Source organism: Corvus kubaryi, unplaced genomic scaffold, assembly GCF_017639235.1.
Source record: "Corvus kubaryi isolate FWS band 111438036 unplaced genomic scaffold, C.kubaryi_AGA036_p1.0 split3-73, whole genome shotgun sequence".
NCBI classification, from domain to species: domain Eukaryota; kingdom Metazoa; phylum Chordata; class Aves; order Passeriformes; family Corvidae; genus Corvus; species Corvus kubaryi.
Window position 1 is genome coordinate 2,481,656 of NW_024582091.1, and position 18,698 is coordinate 2,500,353.

Below are 18,698 nucleotides of genomic sequence, written 5' to 3' on the forward strand. Positions count from 1 at the left end.
ACTTGCCAAATTGTAATTATGTATAAAACCAACAGTAAATACCAGTATACACTCAAGTAGAAACAGTACATTTCTCCTTGAAATATATGCAACATTGAAAAAAAAAATCAGTAAGTGTTAGAATATTTTTGAACACAGATTTGGTTTTACTTATGAATTTACTGAAATTCAACCACACAGCAAGTAGCACTACCTTCCATTTAACCAAATATCATAAATACTACAACCAGTTTTCTCTTCAAACAATAAACATGCAGTAAACAAGAAACATAATTATCATAGAATCACACTAAGATTTCCTACTGATATTTGCTAAGTTTACTTATTTTTATTTTTACATTATTTCCAAGAGTCTGATCAATAATCTCTTCTTTTTTCCACACAGAACTGGACTAAGTTCTTTCTCATATATGTGAAGGCACAACTTCTGCAATGTCACCGGTTTATTCTGACTCAGACCACTTGTAATGTATGAAATTCACACAGGGTCATCCCATTTAAAAATCTGGAAAGGGAGATTCTGCTGCCCAACTATTCCACTCTGCTCTGCACTGATGAGGCCTCACCTTGAATACTGTGTACAGTTTTGGACACAGCAAAATAAAATGATATTAAGCTTTAAGAGGGTGTCCGAAGAAGGGCAAAATGATGGTGAAGGGCCTTGAGGGGAAGCCGTGTGAGGAGCGGCTGAGGTCACTTGGTCTGTTCAGCCTGGAGAAGAGGAGACTGAGGGGAGACCCCATTGTTGTGAGGGGAAGAGGAGGGGCAGACACTGATCTCTTCTCTGTGGTGAACAGTGACAGGACCCGAGGGAATGGCCTGAGGCTGTGTCAGGGGAGGTTTAGGTTGAATATTAGAAAAAGGTTTTTTACCCAGAGAGTGTTTGGGCACTGAACAGGCTCTCCAGGGAAGTGGTCACAGCACCAAGCCTGGCAGAGCTCAAGAAGCATTTGGACAGTGCTTTGAGGGGGAAGGGGTGTATTTTTTGAGTAGGGGATTGTTTTAGCTATAAAATAAGAAATTCAAAGATAAATAGCCTAGAATTTTTGCAAGATATAGGCCAAAATAAAGAAGAATTTTTCAGATATACAGTCTGGAAAAGTGTATCTATGAGGAAGGTAAATACTTTTGCTGCAGTAAGTATTCAACTAAAGAGTAAAAATAATGGATTTATATAGTTCTGACCCAAGCAGATACAGAAGAAACATATCACAGCGAAAATATTACATATTGCTCTTTTTTGAAAGTGTCCTCAATCTGGTATTAGAACATGAGGAAACAGAAGCATTAAAACTCTTTAAATGGCATATGTTTTTGTATTTAACAAACTCATTTTGATCACTTTGAAGGTTGTAATTTTTGCTTTTTTTGTTGGTTTTTTGTTGACACTTTTTTTGGACACTGAAACTTTTGTTTGCCTTGAGCATTGCATTACCATCCTATATATTCCAACTGTCTTTCTGAATTATGGACTTATTGCAAAATCAAAGACAATATCACAGCAAATATACTGCTGAGTCTCCTTCTTCAGCTTTTCCACTCTTTCCTGTGTATGCTCCTATAGCTCCTTTCCAGAAGTCTTACTTGTTGTTTTTTTCCCTAAATTGCCATTTCCAACTTAATATGTCATACTTAGATCCATATGAGGCTCATAAAATTCACACCCTACAGCTAAATCTCAGTAGTGTGAATCTAGCTGATATCCTGAAAGCAAATATGAGATACTGAAGACAGATAAAGCTCAGTAGTTAGTCTCCTTTGCTCAAAAACAGCATGGAAGGAAGGTCAGAGGGAAGGTAAGTAATAAGAAATAATAACTGTCAGCGTGTATTTGTGACAATGGCCTTATGAGGAAAAAACTTAAGCATTTGGTGTTTTCTGGCACATAATGTTAGAAATCGCCTGAGAAAAAAAAAAACAAATACCACAGAAAATAACACTAGAAGCATTAAGATTGCTCCTTCGGTTAGCTTTCTTGCTGGCCAGGAAATACAGTACTTTCCTGTGTGGCAGGAAATTTGTTCTTGGATGCTTTCATCATGAGATGAGTATTACAGAATCACAGAAAGTCACAGAATGTACTATGTTGGAAAAGACTTTTGAGATCATCAAGTCCAACCTATGACCTAACAGCACCTCATCAACTAAACCATGGCACTGAGTGCCACGTTCAGTCTTTTTTAAAACACATCCAGGGACAGCGACTTCACCACCTCCCTGGGCAGATGATTCCAGTGCCCATGCATTGATCCCATGCATCCCTCTTCCATCCCTACCTCCAGTTTAAAGAAAACAAGAGTCAAAACTTCTTGTAATTAATGCTCAAATGAGACATCTAAACTCAATATAGAAAGTGGTTTTGATCTGTGTTTATCAGTTTTACCAAAAGGCTCAGTCTCAGAAATAGATGTATTAATGTAGAAGACATTTTCTTCAACACTTTTACTTAAATCTGGTATAACTCCACTCCAAAATGATGTTATTTCATTCAGCATGAATTGGGACACAGTCTTTATCTACCAGGTCATTAAACTTAGCAATATTGCAGCCCATGGCACATCTACTATACTGCAATCAGCAATCAGTCAGGAAAATATTGGGCAAAATTATGCATCATTGCTGAAACAACAATGTAATAATGCAAAAAACCTTGCCCTCCAATAGACACTGGGGCTGAAAAATGGAGCCCTTGCAATATGACCATAAAACAGTGAAAGCAGCAGGAAATCCAAGGCAGTAAGTATCCACAGTCTGGAGAAGGAATTGAAACAGCAAGGGGTAGATCCATGCTTAGTACATACTAAAGAGATTATACTAACAGTAAGAAAGAGGTAAAGAGAACAGATCGATAAATCCTCAAAAGAGTTCAAAGTAACTGATTCTAGAAAGCTGAGAAACTGCATAACAGAAGAACTCAAACAATGAAGAGCTGTAAAGAGTTACAGCATGTACTTGACACAGAGTCAGAAGAGCACCATAAAGTTGTATTTGCAAGTACTAAAAGTCTAATAAATTACTCGGTAGAATGCTGACCAAAAGCTACAGTAGTGGGATCCAGAGGAAACAAATAAATGGTTAAGGAAGAAAATCAACTCTTCAAAATAAGAAGAAATACCTTTGAACAGGAGAAGAATCAAATTTAGATTTCTGTATTGATCAGAAAAAGGCAAATAAATGTTAGAAAAATATTTAATTAAAAATGATCTTGATATAGTTGGCTGAGACCTGGAATGAGGCAACTGTCTCTATAGGATGTTGAAATTTGTTTTCATTTTGAGTTGGCATTAAAAATCTGCCCCCACCCCAGCACCAGAATGCAAAATTTGGAAAATGTGTCTATTTAAAAAAAAAAAAAATCTTTAAAATATTCCTGCCCATCATTTTTGGGGTGGTTTTTGGGTGGTTTTTATTTGTTTCTTTGTTTTGTTTTGTTGGGTTTTCTGTTCGTTTTTGTTTGGTGGAGTTTTTTTTTGGGGGGGGTGTTTTTTCTTTGGAAGGATATCTCCTAGGAAACTTCTTTAACTACATTATTGTCTTCAAACTGCACTGAACGTTAAGAGAAAACACTGTCTTATCTTGTAAAATTCTATTTGCAAACTAACCTGATAGGAGACCACAAATTCACTTTTAGAGTAAGTCAAAAGTAATTTAAAATACAGAGTAACAGCATGTCATGATCCGTCTGCTTCCTTGGAAAAGAAAATCAACAGGACCCTAAGCACGCTGGTAAATATTTTCAAATCTGCCAGTCAAAAGAGTGGATTCCTCAATGTAATCTTAAAATCAGACCTTCAATACACAATTCAATTCTCAAAGAGTTCTGTTATTTGTAACTCCAAGAAAAGTCAAGGGTAAGAATCTTCAAAACTTTCACCATATCTTAAAATAATTTCACTGCTCTGGAAACTTGAAAATTATTTTGGTAATTTATTTTTTTAAAGTTCATGGATTTCAAAATCCTAGAAAGATTTTTTTTAAAAAAAAGAAGTAGGGTTCCATTTCAGAGAGTCTGTAAACTAAAAGGATTTTCTTTCACACCTTTTATTAACTGAAGGGGTGTGTGCTAACTCCAGATGCAGTTGTTTGGAGATAAAAATCCCAATACTCATAAAGATGATGTATACATTATGTGAAAGCAACCTAACAATACTGTAAGCCTTAAATAAGTCTCATTTTCATCATGGTCCTAAAGCAATTACAGTCTTTCCAAGAGACATGAAATTAAGAAAATTCTTCCTTGGTTGCACTGCTAGACAAATCCAAGATCAATAAAAAGACAACTCATTCAATATTGCCCATCCTGTCCAAAATGAAAGACGTAAAAGTTACACCTCTTTTCCCCATGCTGTGATTTTCAGTGTCTGTTAGTATGTCTCTTTGCCTTCCACTCAGCTGAATGTAACAAGTGTGGATTTTTTTCTAGGTGAAAGCTCCAAGTGTTTACTTGGACCTCTTAATTTTGAATGTAACATAATTTATCTGTCTGCGTGTGCAATTCCTTCTTGTGTCTGATGAACTAGCAACCTGCCCACAGAACACTACTTAATAGCAGTGGTTTTTCAAGTCCAGTGAACAGAATAATAAATTAATCCAAACCAATCTCATTAATTTCTGCACTACTAAAATTTTAAATTCACTGAGATATATACATTGTATAGAATGAAGAGAACTTGTGCATTATTGTAGCAGATGGGGGTTTACTGTTTCTCATAGGTAAGTTTGAGTCTCCACAGAAAATATACACTAGGCAGTTTAATAGCATAGTCAGTACCAATTTTTCTATTATTATGGTTAAACTTTCTTGCAATCAGCAAGGAGATTGCCACCATCATTTTATTATAAATATGAAAAACACTCCTTAATTAAATTTTTGACAATTCAAGGAAAAAAAAAAATAACTGAAGAAAGAAAGCTTTAAGATGCCTATACTATCCTCTATTAGTAGTAATTACACTTTTTTTAATGTATATTTAATTTTTCTCTTACAAAAATATACTGTGTTTTACAAAATCAACAAGACAATACACTACTGAATATAATTTGAGTAGATGAAATTTTAAGACATTTCCCATAATTTAAATGCTTTTCTATATTTAAAAATGCAAAGTGATTTAATAATTTCTATAAAATGTAGTGACTTTAAAGTCAAAGGTCTTCCAGGAAAAAAAATTCACTTCTAATGGCTATTCTAAATAAAATATAACAGTTCAGTTTGGAACTTAAAAACAGCCCTTTCTGTTCAGAGAGAAGTCCCACTACAGTAAAATCTTTCTCAATATGATAGTTTTGTACTTTTGCCTGGTTTTCCTGAATATATATCTTTACTGAGGCACACTGAATTATCTTTAAGAAAAAATGAACTTAATTAATTTTGCAAAGCAACAGTATTTACATCTGTCATAGGTTAGCAAGCCGGTTCAAACCCAACCCGCTACAACATCTCAACAATATGCTATGAAAGCATGCAGCAAATTTATCTTTTCTGCAGCTAAATATTTTCACTTATTAATGGTGAGATAAACATTCTTTTGCTTAACTACTTTAAAGAAATCAAGAAGTCTTCCAAAAAGCTGCACAGGAAACGTATGTTCTGTAATTATGAAAGTACATATAGATTGTACATTCCTTGACATAATGTAATTCATTTATTCAGCATTTCACTACACAGAAGTACAATATAAGTAAAGTACTTCTTTAACCTCTTTTTATTTTTTTTTTCCCTTACAGATATGGGGTCTCTGTCCTTTACTGATTTTGTAGAAAAACAGTAAAAATATTTTGTTATGACCACTATCTTATGCATAATTAGATGACTAGTTTGTAGTTATGTATTAAGAATCATTACTGGAAAACAGTGGATTGAAAAGAGAAATTATGTAGGTAGTAAAACAACTAACAACAACTGTCAAAATACTTACATGTAATGTTCAGGTTTTATGCCAGGAAATCTTATGTTAAGATTCAACAGTGAATAAGTATCAAGACACAACCTGAAAAATTCACTATTAACTCATTTAGCAATGTGGAATTTTGATCATGATTTTTTGTATTTCATTAAAAAGTATTTAAAACTTGAAAATTTTAAATTAGACCTATTTCTCTGAGTGGACATTTTCATATATGCTACTTTTTTTTTTCCCCTAGTGCCCAAGTGTATTTTCCTAACATCTCTACTCTGCTCCTTTTTGTGTTTAAATAAATATACAAATTTGCATGTGTTCATGCATTTGTGCAAATATATATGAAATATTTTTAAGACAAATCCAAAACTCTACCTTTTCACTTGAGACAAGAGAAAAAAGCATACCTTTTCTGGGTCAGTTGTTGTAATGACCCACACGCAGTGTGCATTGTCTTCATATTGAACTGGATAATTTGGCGACGTGATAATGCCACTTGGTCCACGTAAATTAGAACCACATGTTCTAGCTAAAATGATAACCAAAAAATCAGATTGCTTTAGACTGGATGCTCTGTTTAAAATAAATATTATAATATTGCCACAGCATTAGCAACAACCTGCCATGAAAGTATTACTATGCTGATACACTCTATAACGATCTGTCCTTAAAGATATTTCAGCCAGACAAAAAAATCCTGAAAATTTACCTACAGAGGAAGAAACATGCACCTTTCAATTAATCAGCCTAGCATTTACAATACTTTATTCATACTTTATGTAAATTAAATTCTCAAAATTATCATATCAATATTCTGTTTGGAGAGAGATTTACCCTTTCCAAATGTATGGAGGGAGCCTTCTACCCATGAATGTAAGAAGGGCCAGTATGTGCTCTCCTTCACAATTTCCCCATGATTTGGAGAAAGAAAGTCATGTATCACAATATTTATCTAACTGTATGTCCTTAACCTAAACATGACCTCCTGTGGTGTCTTAGCTCTTTCCACCATAGGAAATGTAATTACAAAGAAAAATAAAAGAAAATGGTTCTAGGCAGTATGTAGTCTGACTTTGGTAAAGCACAGATTCTGTTGTGAAACCATCACAATCTCTCTGCCAGGTTCAGCAAATCCAGATAGTCAGCAGTTTGAAAATACATTACTTAACATATTCAGTTATCTTCTAAAGAGCACTAAGGACAGATTTTGCAGAAATATTCAAATTTCTCAAAATACTTCAGTATCTAGAAGAATTTAAAAATATTTGGACGCATAATTTTCAGTGACACAAACAGAGTTATAGTTTCATAAGTCTACATCAACTCAGAATATTTCAAAATGTCACGTTTATGGTACTACAGCACTTTTTCAACATGCTAAACATAGAGTCTAGATCATATAATTTCTAAGTACTTAGATACAAATCTCAGAACCTCAGAATCTATCCATAGATCTTCCATTACCTTCTGATGTAATTTAGTCTCTTCAGTTACTTAAGTTTCAGTACAGGCAAGAGGAATGATTAGATTCTTTAAAAACTTGGTCATTTTTTTTCTTAATGTTGGAATAAAACACCCAACATATTTCTGGTACTTTGGAAAATTTTATCTTTCATCTTTCTTTGTGGCTGCCTCCATTCTAAAGCATGAAATATGAGCATTTCTTTACTTCATGAAAAATTCCAAAGAATAGCAGTTACCTCTGCAAATTGGCCTGTGGTCACTCCAGGCAGCCAGTGTATCTGTCACTCTCTGACAAGTGATGCTCTTAGAACCTTGCAGCACATAATTGTCTTCACAGGAAAACTGTACACTTGCACCCACCCTAGGGGATAAAAGGGAGAAAGAAGGAAGGAATTAAATATATTTTTAATATCAACATCCTCAAACAAATACAAACATTGCCAAGTGACAATATTTCAAGATCCAAATAAAGACATTAAGGTACAAAATTCTATGCATAAAAAACAACTTATGTTCTAGGTTTACTACTAGTTTGCCTACCTTTTAAGGAAGAAAGTCTAGGAATACAAAGCAATTGTGATACTAAGTTTGTTCTTTTACAGGATGAGTTCAATGAATGCACAGATAGCTACTCTTTCTAAGAAAATATATTATCACAATTCTTTCAGGCAACAGAACTTACTTAATGAATAATTTCAACATCACTATATTCTCTCAAATGAGACAATAAGCAATTAGACATGGTAATTTGTCAACATGTACAACCAGGAAATATTAATTGAAGTCAATGGTATGAATTCATTAAATATTCCTGACCTTGTTGAAATTTCATGTTAAACATTACATTAAATGATAATTTTTTTGGGACTGAAATTTGATTTGTTACACTTGTAACACTGAAATGTGTCCCTTTGGAACTACTTATGCTGACCAATCATTATGAAGATTTTAAAAACTGTATACGCTTATGGTCTATATCACAGGGAGTTTTCCTAAACGGTATTTACATATCTGACTCCATTTATTATTTGTGACATTCTTTATTCCCCATCATAATTAACTGGTTCTGTTGTTTGGTTTCTTGCACTTTTAAATCTGTATTTGACAATCCCGTGTCATGAACTAAGTGAACTCAATAAAGTAGTATTCTCAGTTTACTCTCTCTAAGTTATTCACTCCTAAACACCAGGGGATTTCTATATGGCAATCAGGAGGCTCAATGCTTAAAATTGTGCTGTGCTGTGAAGAACTGCATATAATGTCATTCACTATCATGCAGCTCATTCCCACCCTTCATGGACAAGTATTATCTTAGTTTCTCAGAGGATCTCACAAACACTGACTATATTGTTCATTAATATTATGATGTATTTCTATAGTTCTTTTCATTCTTTCAGGAAATTTTAATGGGATTTTTTTCTTTTTGTTTTTTTTTTACATAATTTTAAAATTTGAATGTGATGCTTCAAATCTAGAAAAGTTTTAAAAACTGCTTCTCCTATCAGTTTGTTCTTGAGCCGTTAAATATGAAAACTCAAAAAGGCAGGGAAAATATTGGCCCTTTTCTTTCATAATTCATGCAAAATACACAAAATTCTTCAAGAACAATGCAGGTTTCTAAAATTGCATTTATTTTATACTTGTCATAATCTTCAGAACATTCTTTAAACCCTCACAAAAATAGACCAAACTTTATTCTAAATAAATACCTCAGGTTAATGAAAAATTAGTTTCTCTTATTAGTAAAGAAAATATTACTCATTAATCTGATATTTTAATGCCATAAACATATTTTTAAAGGCATTTTCACCTATTGTCTAGAATTAGGATCTCTGCATTTCTTTTTCGAAGGAAACAGGGAAAAAAACTCAAGCAGTTACCTAGTAGTGATAACTGCAAATTGAGAATCAAAGTATTTAAAAATAATTTTGAACAAAGGCCATCTGACAAGTGTAATGTTGTATGAAGCAATGTGAAAACCAACATTTCCCTTAAGTTTGCTACTATAAAGGCATGTAAGGAGAATTAAAAAACTGTGCATGTGCAAAAACATAGAGTGAAATGAAATGTATAATTATTGGATGTTTGCAACAGCAATTTATAATTTAAAATACCTGAATATCGCTCCCCCCGCCCCCCAGGAAAGAAAGAAGGGGGGTGGAGGGAAATGAACAGGAGGAATACAAATATTTTTATGTCTAATGCAGTAAATAAAGGATTTTATGTTTAGATTGGGTTTTGATCATTACAGAAATACTTTTAAAGTTTTTATTAATGTATACATAAAACATTACACACTAATTTAAGCTATACACTTAATGATGATTCAATTTGTTTCCATATTATTCTACAAAGTATATATTTCAGGTGTTTGTTTTGTTTTTTTCCTAAAATTCTGGAAATAGCTTGGATCTAAGGATCTAAGGACAACTAAGGGGAACTTCATATGTTTTACACAGTGGGTATAATCTTTTGAAATGTCTGAACACAAACTAAGGGACACAAAAAAAATGTGCTGAATACAACATAATAAAAACAAAGAAGAAATATAGAAAAAATGTCATATTAAAGAGCAAGGTAGAGACACGAAGTACTCAAAAGCTCTTTATGTATCTAAAGCATCATCTTAGGAGAAGGGATGCATCTGGATCACAGTCTACAATAAAACTCCTAACCACATCCACATTGCTGGGTCTCTCCATTGATTAAGCTTGACAGTTTCCCATTTAAAAAGGAGACATACTTTTGAACATGCCTCTTATAGCATGTTTGATATGTGATTTAAAATAAATTGGTTCATTTAATATTCAGGAGTTAACAATTAATGTTTTTAATTGGGTTGGGGGGTTTTTGTTGTTTTGGTTGTTTTTACATCTCTACCTCCCTAGTCACTAAGCAAAGCTGAGAGCACTGCAAGTATTGCGTTTTGCTTTGTTACTTCTCTCTGTAAACTTTAAACATGGGGAAGAAATCTGTTTCCTTGTTTTTCTATTTTAAATTTGAACTCCATCAAAGCATAATTTGTGCGTTTATAAAGAATGCTAGAATTTGACTGGAAGAAGCCATTTTTAAAAAAGAAGATACTAACAAAACAAAAGTTAATTTCATTTTCAAAATTTGTTTTGGAAATCTAAAATCCATTTGTTTTACAAATTGTTGGTGAAATTGTGGAAAATGACTGCATTTTCACATTACTGAACATACCATACAATATTTAAGGAGAGCTGAAACAGTATTATTTAGATCTATTTCAAATTTCATTTAAACAATCTACTGGTTTGCAATCTTACCTAAAAATGAAACGTGATATTGACCTCAAAATTATATTGATTATGTCTCATTACTCTAGCCAAGTCTGACTTGCCATTTCTTCCCCAAAATGAATCCAAATATCCATTGGATTATTTTAAAATCACTGAAAATCATCTCCCTGAAATGAATAATTTCGCCTGAAATGAGCACAGTAAAAGTGTGGCAGGAGGACAGAATGAAAAGGTTAAGATTTCAATACCTTTTTGTTTGCTTTATGATATTAGAATGAATGTCATTACTATGCTGAAAACGATGAAACCCTTTTCAAAGAACTTGTCATCACTGAATCAGTTGGGTCTCAGGCTGTCTTGAAAAGAAGCCCTCTGCCTTTCAATCAATCCCACTCATAACATGTCTTTCAGTAGACTGGAAAAGATTTTGAATAATGTGCATTTTCACGTGTTTTATTTCAGATTAATATTCACAGTTGTCATTCTCTTGACAAGAACAATAGCTCCTTCTGGTGTTTATACTTGCCTCTTAGAAAAGAAAAAAAACCATTGCCTTTCTTTACTCTCCAGAGTACTTTTATTACATTGGAGATATGCAAGCAGCAGCAAATATTACTTCCCCTTCTCCTATGGAAGAGTTTGATTTCTCATTTCAGAGAAACAAAAACTAAATTCCAGCCAAATTCTCTGTTTAAATGTCCATCTAGATTTAGACAGCTAATTTTGATAGATGTTTTAAATAGATATTAACAAACTTTAAAGTACATGAAAAACACTTGCTGTTGCATAATGAGTTTTCAGATAATAAGTAATGTTTAGGAGGAAAACCAACTGCTATAATTTCTCTCAAATAATATTCATAACTGGAGGCCCAAAACATGCACACAATTAAAGTGATCAAAGTATACAACATGTTTTATTTATCTTATTCTATACAATGTTTCTTGTTGAACACATGCATTCATTTATCCTCATGAACAGTAACATATACTTCATGAAATTAAAATATTGTAAGAGGCTGGATGGGATAAAGGAGGGAGAGAAATAGCCTTGCTCTGTCAGTTTAGTAAGCATAAGTATTGCTCATAAGTAAGCTGCAGGCATTTAAGATACTTTTAAACCACATTAATTCCTAAGAGACTGTGTTCAAAATATAGTTATCTGCATTTTGCAAGGTTCTTTGACATTAGATTCCCTCAGATATCTTACAATATACTTCGAGCTTTAAGGTTCTTTTGCGTTTTCCCTCTTGGTATTTTTATGCATTGCTGGGATATTTGTTGTTGAGCTCTTCCATGTTTGGGTTCACACATTTTGGATCTTTGAACCTGTTTCACCAAAACTATTTTAGTTCCCTTTCTCTTTCAATTTACAGACTACAGCCTAGAGGTGAAAAGAAGTAATTCTCTTTGTTACCCTCTTTGAGCTTATCAGTGCTCTTAGACCTGCTGTTGTATCTTAACAATTGTTCATATGCCACTGATTTGGACCACAACTAGATGAGAGTCTGTTTGGCCAACAGTGTACCATGAACACATAAAAGCTGTGTGACATTTACAGATTCACAGAATAAATTAGATTGATAGAGGACATCATCTAGTTCATTTGAAGCAAGCCCAGTTGGAACAGAGGGCTCAGAGCCCTGCTCAGGTGAGTTCTGAATGCCTCCCTGGATGGAGATTCTACAAATTGTCTCACAAACTTCAATGTTTTACTATCCTCATAGTAAAAACATGATTTTTTTTTTTTTTTAAATCCTGAATTTAGTCGTAATTTACCATGTCCTACCTTACTTCTATTGCCTCTAGTCCGGTCACTGTTAACTCTTTCCAGAGATACTTTTCTCTCTCCACTGATAACAAAATGATCATAGATACTGCCCCTAATTCTTTCAACTAAATATTTTATTTGGAGGAATTCAGAAGAGGCATTGTCTGCATCATTTATAACTTTATGAGGAGAGACTGAAGCAGAGAAGGGATACTGAGGCATGCCTGCACAAGCAGGAAAGTAAAATACTCTCCAAAAATAACAGTGGAAATATAAAGGATGAATACACACAGGCACTTTAATACCTCTTGAGAAAGTTATATTTTAGCATCCCATTTTCATCTAGTCTTCTACTGCCTGATGTTTCTCTCTGCAATACATCAAACATTAATAAAGACCTAGATAGAAATTGCATTTCTTTTCCTAAAAACAGCAGCCCTTTGGACAACAAATGCATACTGTATTTTTGCATCATACAATTTCATTTGCAGTAGCTGTGCTTGACAAGTTGAATCAGAACACAGAAGAGGACATCAGCAAACATTTAGAAAACTTGTCTCTCTAGCCTATTAATTGAAAGCTTATTTCCCTTCATTATTTTTTTAAATGCATTGAACTGCTGCGCTGTCACTAATGAAGCCATGACTTTGCCTATAACTGAATCTTTTAATGCTGGAGTTTATGATTTCTCAAATTCCTTTGAGGATAAATAGAGAAAAATCCAAAAATTATGTCAGTTTTTATGTAATTTATTTTTCCTGTCAGTTATGATCTAGCTTGGAAGAGCCTTGATTCAGGATACAAGTTGTATTAATTTCCTTTCTAGAGCTGCAGAGAACTTTGCACAATTCCTTCTAATTCCTGTGCATTGTTCCTTTCTCTTAGGTCTGACTATCCAATCCCTGCTGAACAATTTATAAATCTCTGCATGAGCTGGAAGATCCCATCTCCTTCCTTTGACCCTCTTCTCTGCTGCACCTTCAAGTCTCTGCCTTTTTTCGTCAACAGGGAAAGAGCAAACATCCTCCTTTCTCCACAGGGGTCCATTTGATCTTGTCTTCTTTTTTTAATATAACAAAAGGTGAAAACAGGAAAAAAAGAGGAGATGGCATTCATTATAGCCTCAGACACTGAATTTTCCATGTTCCCTAAGCTTTTTAACAGCTTTTATAAAGTGGGAAAACACATAATACTCTCTGCTTCTTCTTTGTCTTCTATGCTGTCCACAGAGTTATGCTTTTTCTCCATAGATGAGATTATTATGCTCTAAAATTCCTATTTTAAATGTGTTGATTTAAAAAACAACCCAAGCAAAAAACAAGTCAAGATATGCAATTGAATAAATCTATTTTGAAAAAGAACCAATACATCTAAAACTAGGGAAATGATACACATCTATATTTATAGGCTATGTATAAATGTAACAGGAAATATATTCCTCTTGGTCATATAGAAAACTAAATGTGCCTACCTGAAGTCAGAGCCTACCCTCTTCCCATTTTCAGGAATTCCAGGATCAGGACATGTATCAGATGCAATTGCATCCCCACCCTGGGTCACTGCAAAGTAAAGGAAAAAACGTATTTAGACATGCAGCTCTAAAGATGACTATTTACTTTTCCCATACATTAACTTCCATGGCCTGAATGCAACCATATTTTACCATTTTTTCTTGAACCAGCTTAAATTATTACATAAAAGAATCCCCATATAATTGACTCATTTGGCAAATTATTTATTTTCATTGGTTATGGCAAAAAATGTTTTGTTTCTGTGGGAAAATAAATGATTGATTTCCCACAGTCAGTGATTTTTTTTTATGCATATACTAGGATCCACAGTTTTCCTCAGACAGGGAAAAAGCATTTCATGAAGTCACGTTCTGAAATATTCACAACACACCATTGTAAGATTAAGAGAGTACAAAAAAATAAAATATCCACAATACAATCTGTCCGTAATAAGATTTAAAATAAACAAAAGCAAAGAACCCAACCATGATACTGTACAACTGTAGAACAGGAATACTTTTATGAATCCCAGAATCATTTAGGTTGGAAAAGAGCTCCAAGATCATTGAGTCCAACTTTTGATCAACCACTACCTTGACTGAAGATAAAGTTAATCTCAAAAATATACAAAATACCCCACTGAGCAACGGATTTGTAGCCAGCTGAATATGTCCTCTTGCAAATGAGGCGCAAATCTTTATTTTTTGTTTTCAGCTAAAAATAGAAAGAAAAGGCATCCTATACTGTTCCATTCTTTTTGTCCTCCATTCTTTCTCCATCCAGACTGTCAGATACTTAAATTATACTATCTATATAAATATCCAAACTTATGGTCCTCTCAAAACTCAAAACAATTTCAACATTGTTTTCCCTTTTTTCCTTCTACATTCCTAATATGGTAATTAAGGAATACGTGAAATTTAAAGTAATTAATCATAAAGCAGAATACTGAATATATGGAAAACCTGAACACACATGTGCTTTTTATCCTGCACATATACATGTACGGTGTGTGCAGCTGAAAAAAGGAAGAACAGTCATAAACACTGTATTGGGTTTGCATTGCCAGGTTTTGGTAGTGGGGGTGGCTACAGGAGTGACAGGAACTTCTTCCATGTCCAGCAGAGCCAATCCCTGGAGGTTCCAAAGAGGGACCTGCTGCTGGCCAAGGCTGGGCCAATTAGAAATGGTGGTAACACCTATGGAATAACAGAACTAAGAAGAGAAGAAAAATTATTGTGCAGTTGTAATTGCAGCTAGAGAAAAGCGGGGTGAGAATATGAGAGGAACAGCTCTGCAGACACCAAGGTCAGTGCAGAAGGAGGGAGAAGAGGTGCTCCAGGTACTGGAGCTGAGATTCCCCTGTGGCCCATAGTGAGGACCATGGTCAGAACTAGTAGAAATTTGTGGATCATGTTTTCCATCTTAAAAGATTTTTGGGAAATCTTTAAGAAAAGGATAGAGCATTCTTCCTGAATTAAAAAAAAAAAAAAAAAAAAAAAAAATTGGAATATTTCAGCTGCACAAAATAAATTACACAAGTCTGAGTGGATTACAGATGACAGCATTACAACTGAAAGGTGATGAGAGATTAGATGTAAAAAGCAGCTGTTTTTCCCACACAGCGATATGCTTTCAAATTTAATACAGCAGTAAAAGGAGTGGTGACAAGTAGGATACATACAATCAGATGTCAAGAGCTATAAATCTTCATGTCTGTTTTGGCAGCTTCAGGGACAATTCATTTATACAGAGATTCAAAGTTTTACAAGGGAAGACTTAAAGAACTAAAAAACTGCATTACAGCACTACAAAGATACAGCTAACACAATGCACTCTTACGGACCAAAGTCCTTGACCTGAGCACAGGTTCTTCTGCAGAGAAGCAGAGAATCTGCAACGATTACAATATATTTTAACATTTACCTTTTGGGGTTTTTTTTAATCTGGAATGTTTTAAGAATACAGGAATCATCTCTTTATCCACATCTTTTTAACACTACTTATCGTACTGCATACATTTTCTTTAAACTACATCAAAAAAGATTATGATAGTATCAAAAATTTCTTTGAAGACACAACTGAAAATATGAGGTCTTGCTTAAAAAAAATATTTCCTTCTAAATACAAAAGCCAAGCACGAGTAAAAATTCAGTTCATCTGGACTTTTGTCCATGTGTAACACCTGGAATTCAGCATCTTGAAAACTCTCTACACCAGAGCACAGTCCTGCTAATTTCACTAATGTTATTTAGATTGATAAAGTTTTTTGTGTTTGAATAAAGGCTTTCAGAATAAGTGTATACTAGCTAGTATTCATAGATTTTATTCTAAAAGTTTAATCTTCCAGTTTCTTGAAAAGTGTCAGCATTGAGATGCAGCTATAGTGAGAACCTGGCCTTGCTAGAAAAGCAGCCTGTTTTCTGATGTTTCTTAAAATAAATTCTCTTCCTACTAACACTTCTTCCGTTGTTTCAGAAAAAAGAAAACGTCAAAAATTTACTACTTTTAGCAGAGACCTGTAGCTATGTTAGCAGACATGAGATTCAATTTGGACTACTCAATTGCCAAAATACAAACATAAGCAAAACAACTGATAGGGTTATTCGACTTAGTAGGTTTACTAAACATGAATCTTGTGGTAACAATTGTTATACGAGGTGGAGAATGCTACCTTTGCTACCATGTGTTAAGAACATCAAATTGCAGTGAAGTCATCTCCTTTTACGGATGTACATACATACAAAATGCCTAAGTACTTTGGGACATCAGTAAATGCTGAAAGAAACCTTAGTCATAGCATAGAATGATCTCCCCAGATGGATGACATCCTTTGCAAAATTTTCTTCTCAGCCACTACTTTATTCTGTCAACACACTCTCACACCAATATCAGAGCAGGATGGTTCAGCCTCTTCCTTATCCAGAGAAATACTATCTCTCTAAATAGGACAGATATCCTACATCTGGAACTCGACATATCTTCCTGGATGTCTACAGGCCTTGTCAAACATGGCCCAGGTTTTTACTTCTATTTTCCCCAGTGAACTGTCAAGTGTACTTTTAACAGATGGTGTTTGCATGACATGCTGTCATGACAAAATAAATCCAATTCCCTGTAAAACAAACCTGCCTGATTTTATCTTTCCAGATGAGAAAAAAATAAAGGAGCTAATCTCTCAAATTAGTATAACAATTTATTGCCTCTAGTGGTTCAGAGACACCAGGGACTTTAGCTCATATAGGTATATACTTTTACATGTTAGCACGCTTAAAACCTTTACCTGCCAGTATTTTGGAATTTACCTAAAAATTAGGTATTAAAATCTATTTTAGCACTTACATTTATCATTCAGACTGAAAATAGATGAAAAGATGACCAAACAAATTTCTGTTAGAGACTTCTATCTTCCTCTGTTTCAATCCTGCCAGATTTCCACTTTATCCACTGCTATCCATTGCTATTGAGATCCATAACATTAAAATGAGGAAGTATCACCTTTGATTTGAGTATCTCACTTTCATAATACATTTAAACCTTGCAGTCACTACAAGTATTTTTGAATACATCATTTCTATTCACCCAGTCACATGCCCAATCTTTCACCGGTTTAAATTTGAAGAAAAAGACTTTTGTATGCTCTTGAAAGAACCATGTATAGTTTATACTCTTTCTGCACCGTACAAAATTTCGTTTACCTAGGGAATTAAAATGTGCTTCATGCTTTTCATATCTTTTTTCTGTTTTTGTCCATCTTCATGATATCAAGCTTGAATTGTTTTTCTTTACATTCAAAGCTCAGTCCCAGACTGAGTGTATTTTAACTATCATTTCAGTTTTCATTATAGATTTCAAAAATTTCAAAACAATGGTGTCAATGAAAATGGAAAGCAATATTCCCATTTAAAGCTTGCAAAACTTAGAAATAAATATCAATTATGCAAAACCTTTGGCAACACTATGCACTAGTTATCAGGATTTATCTTAAAGCACTAGCAATGTTCTTCTACAATGCAGATATAAACTAAACATCTATAAACTGGTTTTTATGACAAATAAATTTAGGACCAGTCTAAATAACACCAGCTTCTCTCAATATATTCTCAGTACATTCTCAGTATACCCTCTCTGTTTTAAAAAACAGTTTAAGAGTATAACATCCTGGCTAATATCAAAGTAAGACATTACTTTACATAGACAGCTCTTCATAGTGTCTCCCAGTTCTTCAAGGAACCATCAGCTAGAGGAAATGGTGAGTATTCCATGAGACTAACATCAGAAAAAGTATTTGAAGTCACAGACCAGGCAGAAAAGCGAGGAAATATTCTAGTCAGGTTTGGGGTTCTTTTCTTCTTTTTCTAACAGCAGGTTTGAGAACATCAAAGATACTTCAACCACCAGACATGTCTGTAGTACAGAGACAGAGCACTCTCAGTAGATACAACTTAACTCTGGAACTTCTCTACATATCAGGCTATTATATACTGCAAAACTTACACATTCTCAGGCCTTTCTGCAGAAATAATTGAAGAGAACCTGGGAGTTCATTAAAGTGATTGACAGATTTACATTCTAGGGTTAAGACTAGTGATTTAATTTTTATTTGATAAAAACAAAATCTATTCTTTCTTTACTGATTGAGAACAAATCAAGAAGATTTCTTCTATTTTCTCATTTGGGATCATAAAGATTACTGTTTCCCCAGCTTTGGAGGTCATCTTTATTGTTTTACTTGACGTATGACACAGGAAAATCAGAATTCCTTTAAGATGTTTCACATGCTCTAACAC

General features: G+C 33.9%; 1 protein-coding gene across 2 annotated transcripts in view; it reads right to left on the reverse strand.

Moving 5' to 3' along the window:
- CSMD1 (CUB and Sushi multiple domains 1) overlaps nucleotides 1-18,698 on the reverse strand; it is a 1,103,023-nt gene that overhangs the window by 324,901 nt on the left and 759,424 nt on the right. For both annotated transcript variants that reach the window (XM_042017326.1, XM_042017325.1), the window contains exons 8-10: nucleotides 13,869-13,956; nucleotides 7,601-7,725; nucleotides 6,308-6,429 (exon numbers count right to left, since the gene is read on the reverse strand). In XM_042017326.1, the coding sequence (XP_041873260.1) occupies nucleotides 6,308-6,429; nucleotides 7,601-7,725; nucleotides 13,869-13,956 (335 nt within the window). The remainder of the gene's footprint in view (nucleotides 1-6,307; nucleotides 6,430-7,600; nucleotides 7,726-13,868; nucleotides 13,957-18,698) is intronic.